A 7,886-nucleotide genomic window follows, 5' to 3' on the forward strand; every position below is an offset into this window, starting at 1 on the left:
CCGGTGCAAGGATCGCTCGGATGTTGGTTGAATAACTATGAAAATAAGTTTTGAGAACTTTGGACTGCCAGCAGGGGAGACAAATTGGGGGGGCGGGGGGCAGCAGCAAACCATTTATCTCAGCCTTAAGGGGAGACAAAAATCATGGTACAAATTAGATTTCCGGCAGATCTTATGAGAAGAATGCATTTTAACTTTCTGATCAAATTGCAGTATAAGGTCAAACTGTATTGAATTCATTTGTTTCCTGACAAAAATAGTTTCTTACTTAAATTAAGGCCATCTTTTGCCTTGTCATTGTTGCTGTTTGGATTTATTTCAGAGATGAATGAGTAAAGGAAAAAAGTGTGATTTAAGGAATCTGGTTTTTTCCACAAAAGGATTCAATTCTCCTTTTTAGGGTTTTTTGTGGGTTGTTTTTTTTTTTTTTTTTTTATTGTTACCATCCCTTTACTGAAAGTGTGAGCTCCAGTGTTACGAAGGCAGAGCAAGCAGCTGGTACTAGAATTGTCAGTCTGCTCTGGTCAGTATGAGATAACCTAGCGAAGTAGCCGGGGACCTTCCTCTGAGGCCTGTAGCATGTGTTGTGTTTGTTTTAGTCGATGACATAAAGAACGAAGATACGCCTATGGCTTCTAAGCCACTTGTGTCAATTCTCTTCTTCAGGGTCGATGTTCAAGGGAAAACTGCAAATATCTTCACCCACCACCACACTTAAAAACGCAGCTGGAGATAAATGGACGCAATAACCTGATTCAGCAGAAGAACATGGCCATGCTGGCCCAGCAGATGCAGCTTGCCAATGCCATGATGCCTGGTGCCCCACTGCAGCCTGTGGTATGTACGCTTTTTGGCTTCAGTCAATGAGTACGGTGAGTTGTAGCTGAAGTAAGTTAGCGGGTGTGCTTTACATGCTGTAAAATCCCACAAATGTCGGTAACTGATGGAGGAATCAAATACAGTGAAATGCTAGCCAGTATATCTTTGCACTGCTTAATTCTCTCCTACCTGCAGTAATACTGTTAACTTAATTACATTTATTAGTCTTTTGTTAATGTAAATCATTTTTTGCTACATATTTCTTGAAATTAAGAAATTGAGTGATGTGTGGGATTTTCGTAAATGGGCATTTCCTTTGAAATTTCATGTGCTCTAGGAGATCCCTGGGTTTGAGAAGATTCCCATGGGATGTTTTCCATTCATTGAAGGGAACCTTTTCGGGGAATTACTTGCTGGAATTGGACTTTGCTTTTTACAGCACGTTGTCAGGCAGAGCTGAAAGGTTGCCCCGAGTGATGTGTGGTGCACGTCAGTCTGACCTGCAGGATCAACAGCTCAGGCTTGGCAGGAAGGAGGAGCAGTACAGATAATCACACTTCCTACAGAAAGCCAAGAGGTGGGGGAAGGAGAATCTATCAGAAATCTCTCATCTGGTCACAGTAAAATGGGATCATACATTACATCACACCTGTTTCTCTTATACCTTAGTAAGTAAGCGCAGTGCAGTGTTCCACAAAGTTGAACGCCGTGGCTGAGTTTCTTGCTCTGCAGTAATCCCCCGTTTCAGCAAATGTAAAAATGATTGACATCAACCCACCAGGCACATATGTGCTTGGGAGCTGGACACCCTGTGCCAGATCCCTTTCTAATGTAATCCAGAGAGGTCATTGGCGCTAACCTATGGATAAATTTGGCCCAGAACCTTTTTGATATACATCTCTAGATCAGGCATTAGAGATACTTATTAATGTATGAGCAGGGCTGGTATATTCTACATAAAAAGGCAAACAGTGCTGCCCTGGCTGAAGCGCTCTCTTTTGATGGGTAAAACGGCAACATAGGAAAAAAAAGTTGAAAAACATATCTAAAATACATATATCTGCATTAGCACTTCTCTGACAGTTCTTCTATTCCTTTCTTGCTGGCAAAGGTAGAATTTAGGGAGTTGAATTTACCTTTAGATACCTTCCATTAGGAAACCTATATTCACTCTGTTAGATGAGTTCTTCAACTTTTATTTCAAAAAACATAGTGACAATTGATACTCCTCAAAATACAACTAAATCCTTAGGAAAAATCAGCTCAGCAGAAAGGAGGCTCATACTTGTGCCAAATAGTTATTTGGCCCCATGTTTTGTGGGTCTACAGAATACTCTTAAATGTTTTGTAGCTTATTTGATTCAATTAATATAACTTACTCTCTCACAGAGCTTTATGCCTCGGCTGTTTCAAGACAGAGTATATGTCAGGGAGAAAAGCAGAAAATGTTGTGCTAAGATCGTCACAGTAAATTGACTTCAGTACCAGTTAGCACAGCGTGAAGAGATACGGTATTTTATTTTCTCTCTTTTGATTGGCTTTTCTTTAAATAAAATCGGCTGTATCACCCAGGCAAGGAGATGAGCTGAGTCAGCGTCACCATGCAGGCACCGAATGCTGTGGCACTGCAGTGCTTCAGGGGATGCCCTAACACTGCGCCGTGCAGCCTGCTCCTTATTCCCTTCATGCATGAGAAACGGGGCTGCCTGTGGGCTGGTGCCCACTGCTCATGGCCTTCAGACCAGAGCAAAATTGAGTGTCTGTACAGCTAGAAAGCTCAGAAGAAGGCTGTATTTTAGGAGCTTTAATTCCAGAGCAACCTCAAAATGATTTTTCAATTTCAACGGCTCAAAAACAGGCATGTGCACATGCCACAATTCTAGTTTTATTTCCTGATTTGAGTACAGTGATACAGCATTAGTGCCAGGAAATTCATATTCAGGACTATGAGAAAGCTCAAGGCAAAATGCAGCTGACAATAAGAACAATTGCTTAAAATATTCTTCTCTGTTAGCCTTTTTGTTTGTTTCATGAAGAGTAACCAAATACGGCGCGCTCGGTTTTATACAAAGCAGTGTGTAGGCACACACCGACATTTGGGTAAACATGAAAAAAAAGTTAATGCAGTCCTTTGGATTAACGTTCCTTTTTAATATGAAGAGAGGCTAGTGTGAGGATAACATTTAAATCAAATTTAAATTCTCCTTTATGCTACACTCACACTGTCCCTAACGAGCAAAGTTTGAGTCAGTGTATTTTGAAGTGTGGCACAAACCTTCTACCCATGCGTGGGTAATTTCTGTGTACAGTCACTTTGAGTTCAGACATTACAGACTGTGTATTTTCAGAATTCGGTCTCATTCAATACAAGGACTCATAGCAAGGCCCATTGGCTGTCCCAACAATAGTGTTTCCAAATAGATGTCATCCTACTAATTTGGCCTTAAAATTACTTTATTTTTTAGCACAGTTTAAATGGATGATATTTCATGGTGTTCTAGGAAGTGATTTCTGTCATCCTGTCTAACGATGCTTCAGTCAGTTTGTTTTACAAAAATCAATACCATATGCTTTATTAAAAGTAAGTGAACTAACTTAATGAGAGACTCTAATTTGGTAAGCAAAGCAGTGGGATCCTTTCACTCATATTTCTGTTTGATAAATGTTTTAATTATCTTAGATGCAAGTATTGTCTGTGGATTTTTCTCATCTTTCGTTTTTAGTTCACTCTTTTATCTGTCTTTAGCTGGCACTTGAGGGAGGGGATTTCAGACGGTCAGAGGGGACTGCGTGTCCTGCTGACTGCAAGCACTGAGATCCTGAAGAAGACCTCTGCCTGCTCGGATCAGTTCTGCCCCCCTTGCTTGTAAATCACTTTAGGGGGAATTGGGCTCAGCTAGAACATGCCTTTGGTACTAGCACATCTGTTTGGTACTAGCGCATCAGTACTGGCGCCTTGGTTGGTACTAGCTCATTGGTTGGTACTAGCACGTCAGTTTGGTACTAGCTTATCAGTTGGTACTAGCACATCAGTTGGTACTAGCATGTCAGTTTGGTACTAGCGCATCAGTACTAGCGCCTTGGTTGGTACTAGCTCATCGGTTGGTACTAGCACATCAGTTTGGTACTAGCGCATCGGTACTAGATGGTCAGTTTGGTACTAGCCCATCAGTTGGTACTAGACCGTCAGCTGGTACTAGTGCATCAGTTGGTACTAGCGCATTGGGGATAATGCTGCATTGCTTCACAATAGCAATGTCAGATCCTGGATTTGCCTTTTCCTGTGCAGAAGAGTGTGAAAAATGCTAAATAGAAGCAGGAAGATGCAGATGTGAGACCAGAAGAGCAGAGGTGGACCGCGACGGTGGCTGGAAACTCCGGGGCCGTTCCTTGTCTCCAGGGGCAGGTGGGGTGCCGGCAGCACGGGGAGCTCCCAGGCTGCGCGATCTGCACAGGCCCGAGCCGCGGGGCTGTTGGTCAGGCATGTGCTTCTGCAGCGCGCTGGCGCTCCACAGGCAATCCGCTGCACGCTGCGGGTGCGAAGCTGCGGCAGCACAAGGTCCCAGGCCTTCCTGCGGGTGTGTTTGTAACCCACAAGTATCTGTAGGTTGCCAGTGTTTCTCTCTGTGTATGTGGTACACTCTTGTGCTTTCCTTGGCGTGGCAGGCGCTCGGTAGATGACTGTTAAAGATGCAATAAAAGAGTCCAGCTCTTTCCGTGTGGGCAGCCGGTCCTTCAGGGCAGTGAGCTGGAGCGCTGGCAGAAAGCCTGTCTGTCTGGGAAGGAGCCGTGGCTTCGCTGTGCTGCAGAGGCTGATTTCCAAAGGTGCCCCCGTGTCTCCTTCCCAATCGATAAGACCCCGTTAGCGAGCAGCGCCTCTGAAAGGCAGACCCATGGAGATCAGACCTGCTGGTGAGGTTCACGTTGGTTCTGCACAGGCATTTTTAGAGCAGAATCATTCAGTAGGGGAGACAACGTGGGTTATGTGGCATCTGGCAGCACAGAGCTGCATCCAAGGCTGTGTCCTCCTTCACCTCTGTTCTCTCTGCTGATCTACAAGAGCTGCTCTTTTCCTTTTTTAGCTGTTTTGCATGATACACAGCATAGTAGGGCCCAAACTGCAAGGCCAGTAAGAAGTTGTACAGTTTGGTCATGGTGATAGAGAATTACCTCTGCTTCTGGAGACGGGGAAGTGAAAGCTCCTGGAAAACAACCGAGCAGTAAACAGAAGAGATGAGCCCAGCGGAGCAGCCTGACCAGGAGCTCCCCCCTGCCTCTCCTCTCCTGCATGGCATTGAGGTCCCAGTTCGGACCAGTTTGCAGTTACAGGCACGGGAGCCCAGGCTGACCCTCGGCTGATGCTCGTGGACGGCAGGGCCGTGCTTGGGGTGACCCTCGCGACAGAGTCCTGCAGCCGCCTGAGCCTTGGGTCAGTGCTGGGGCGGCGGGGGACGGTCCCTGGGAGATCCAGTCTGTGCCGCCTGTCCTCTGAGGCCACTGTATTGCCAGAAATCTCTTCTGGGTGCAGGAGTGTTGGGTGGCTCTGTGCACTGGCAGACTCCTGCTGCTGAGAAGCGGGTGTGTGCTGCCCAGGTTTCACCACTTCATGGTCTCTTTCTGCCAGCAGCATGGCTCCGTGTCTGGGCTAGTACGACTGTAGGGAGGTTTTCAGCTCCTAATTTGCACATGTACAGCACATTGCAAAATACCTGTGAGCTTCAGAATAGTATAAAATGGCACTGATAAAATACGCTATTATTTTGCATTGGTCAAAAGGCCGCAGGTTATTTATATTAGTATAAAATGATCTCAGTAGAAAATAAATGGGGTAGTCTTTTATTTACTGTAAAGTGAGTATATTGGGCTGAAATCAAAAATTGATATCTCTTTAAGTTACACACCAACAGACTGGTTTGTAGTTTTATTTTTAATGTTCATTTATTACATTGCTGATAACACAGTAGTGAAAAGTGCAGTTAATTAATAGTGTCTTTAAGAGTAACATTTTATTTCCTGCAAAATTTGCCTGTTTGTTTTTCCTTCACATGAAGAACCAGAGATGTTAAAGAAATTATTCCCATTTGCACAACTTTCAGGTTTTTTTCTTCAGTAACCTCTGCATGTGTTTTTGTCCAGTATTTCAGATGGACTTGTTCCTTGCTTCCAAACGGTTCAGTCATTTCCTCAGGAATACATAAGCATGTGGTGTTATATGCTGTCTGGCTTAAATAGATATGAAACAGAGAAAAGGAATTGCGTTAACTCTGTAGTTGTTTTTCCCTCTAAAAATTAGTTTGGAAGAAAAGCCTAAATGCCTTGAGTAACTACTGTGTTTAGATACTAAAGATAAACACTCCAGACTAAATTTTATTTGGCAATTACACTGCTAGTGCAGTGCCTTTGCATTCAGTGGGGCAGAAGAGTTACTTACTCTTTGCTGTGGTGTAACAGCTCTGCATTTGGTCTTAGAACATTATTTGGTCTTCTACATCCAAATATCTTCACAACGTGTGATAGCATGCAAGGACATCTGACTTTTTTTTTGTAAACAAGCAAAAAAAAACAGTATTTGCATGCTCGCTCTTTCTTTCTCTGGCTTAATGTTTTAGTCTACATAAAGCATATCCTTGATGCAGTGTATTTCTTTCTGAATACCTGCGTGGACAGCCTGTTTAATTTTGCAAAAATAAATTATTATGGTCATCTGGTCTTGTTCCTGTATTAAACCCTGTAATTTCTGAACCAGTGCTGGCTGTCATCAGGGTCAGAAATGTATTTATCTTGTCTGAAGTTGAGCGTGGTTTGATGGTGTGTCGGGGCTCTCGTGCAGACGCCTTTCTCCCTGAGAGCGGATGTTTGTACGTGTTTTGGACGCGTCCCTCCGAGAGCCTCAGACTTTCTCCTGTGGCCGCGAGGAGTGCTCGTTAGTGACGGCGCTGCTCAAGTGCGGGTCGAATGAGCGTTTGCCGCAAGAGCTGCCACGTGCTGTAATTGCGCAGGAGGCGTGAGCGGAGAACCAGCGGAGGCTGGCGGGGATGCCTGCCCTCGTGGACTTGCTCGTGTGCAACGTTTGCACAGGTGTTCTTCGTGTTCCACAAACACGACAAACGCTTCTTTCCCAGTAGCAACAGAAATTCACTGCCGTCATGCTCAAGATGATAGCCAAAAAGTTATGCTGATGGCATGGCAAGTATAAATATTTCAGGTGTCTGTCGTCTTCTTTTCTCTGATTGCAGCCGATGTTTTCCGTTGCACCGAGCTTAGCCACCAACGCATCAGCCGCCTTCAATCCCTACCTGGGACCCGTCTCCCCAGGCCTGGTCCCAGCGGAGATCCTGCCCACCGCCCCGATGCTGGTGACAGGGAACCCCGGTGTCCCGGTTCCTGCCGCTGCCGCCGCTGCTGCCCAAAAGCTAATGAGGACAGACAGGCTGGAGGTAGGAGCCGATGCATGTAACTTACTCTCACAAGTTGTATCATTTATTATGCCTTCTAGATACAAAATATTTTTCTTGTGAAAGAAAATAATGCCAGTTTCACTTTAGCTGATAATGTTGCATCTTAGTGACAGGTAAGGACAGGGAGTGACTGAGTGATCATACACTAAGTTAATGCCTGCGGTTCTGCTTCTGACCCTCCATTGCAGAAAGAAATGGAAGTATTGAGCCCTTTTAGGAATGACCATGGCAGCAGCAAGAGCACCGTGAAACCGTGTTGATGTGTGTCCAGAAGTGTTAACGTGGGGGGTGCACGGGCAGGGGTAGCGAGCACCAGGGGCGGGTGTAAGGGCAGAGCTTCAGCTGCCTGGGTAAAAGATGACTTTCAGCCTCTCTCTTACTTTCACTCTGGACAGATGGTGCTGGCACTTCCCCGCCGGCCTCCCGCGCCCGGCTTATCATCCTTGCTACAACCCTGACAAGTGTTAGTGCTCTCTAGCTGGTACTCTCCCTTGCCCTGAATCTTTCTTATCTGAAAGGCATGACAGTGTTTTCGGCACCTTATCGGTGCTGCGGCAGCGTAGGCAGTGAGCCAGCGACATGCCGCCGGCTGGCCCGCCCCTTGGGCGG

The 7,886-nt window shown here is 45.4% G+C and overlaps 1 protein-coding gene across 1 annotated transcript in view; it reads left to right on the forward strand.

Annotated features, from left to right (window-relative positions):
• Positions 1-660: 660 nt before the first annotated feature.
• The window catches only part of LOC104617321 (muscleblind-like protein 1), a gene marked incomplete at its 3' end in the record, with an annotated part of 14,238 nt that continues 7,012 nt past the window's right edge, over positions 661-7,886 (forward strand). The window contains exons 1-2 of the mRNA XM_010282605.1: positions 661-837; positions 7,056-7,256. Of these exons, the coding sequence (XP_010280907.1) occupies positions 769-837; positions 7,056-7,256 (270 nt within the window). The remainder of the gene's footprint in view (positions 838-7,055; positions 7,257-7,886) is intronic.

This window comes from Phaethon lepturus, unplaced genomic scaffold (assembly GCF_000687285.1).
Source record: "Phaethon lepturus isolate BGI_N335 unplaced genomic scaffold, ASM68728v1 scaffold45742, whole genome shotgun sequence".
NCBI classification, from domain to species: domain Eukaryota; kingdom Metazoa; phylum Chordata; class Aves; order Phaethontiformes; family Phaethontidae; genus Phaethon; species Phaethon lepturus.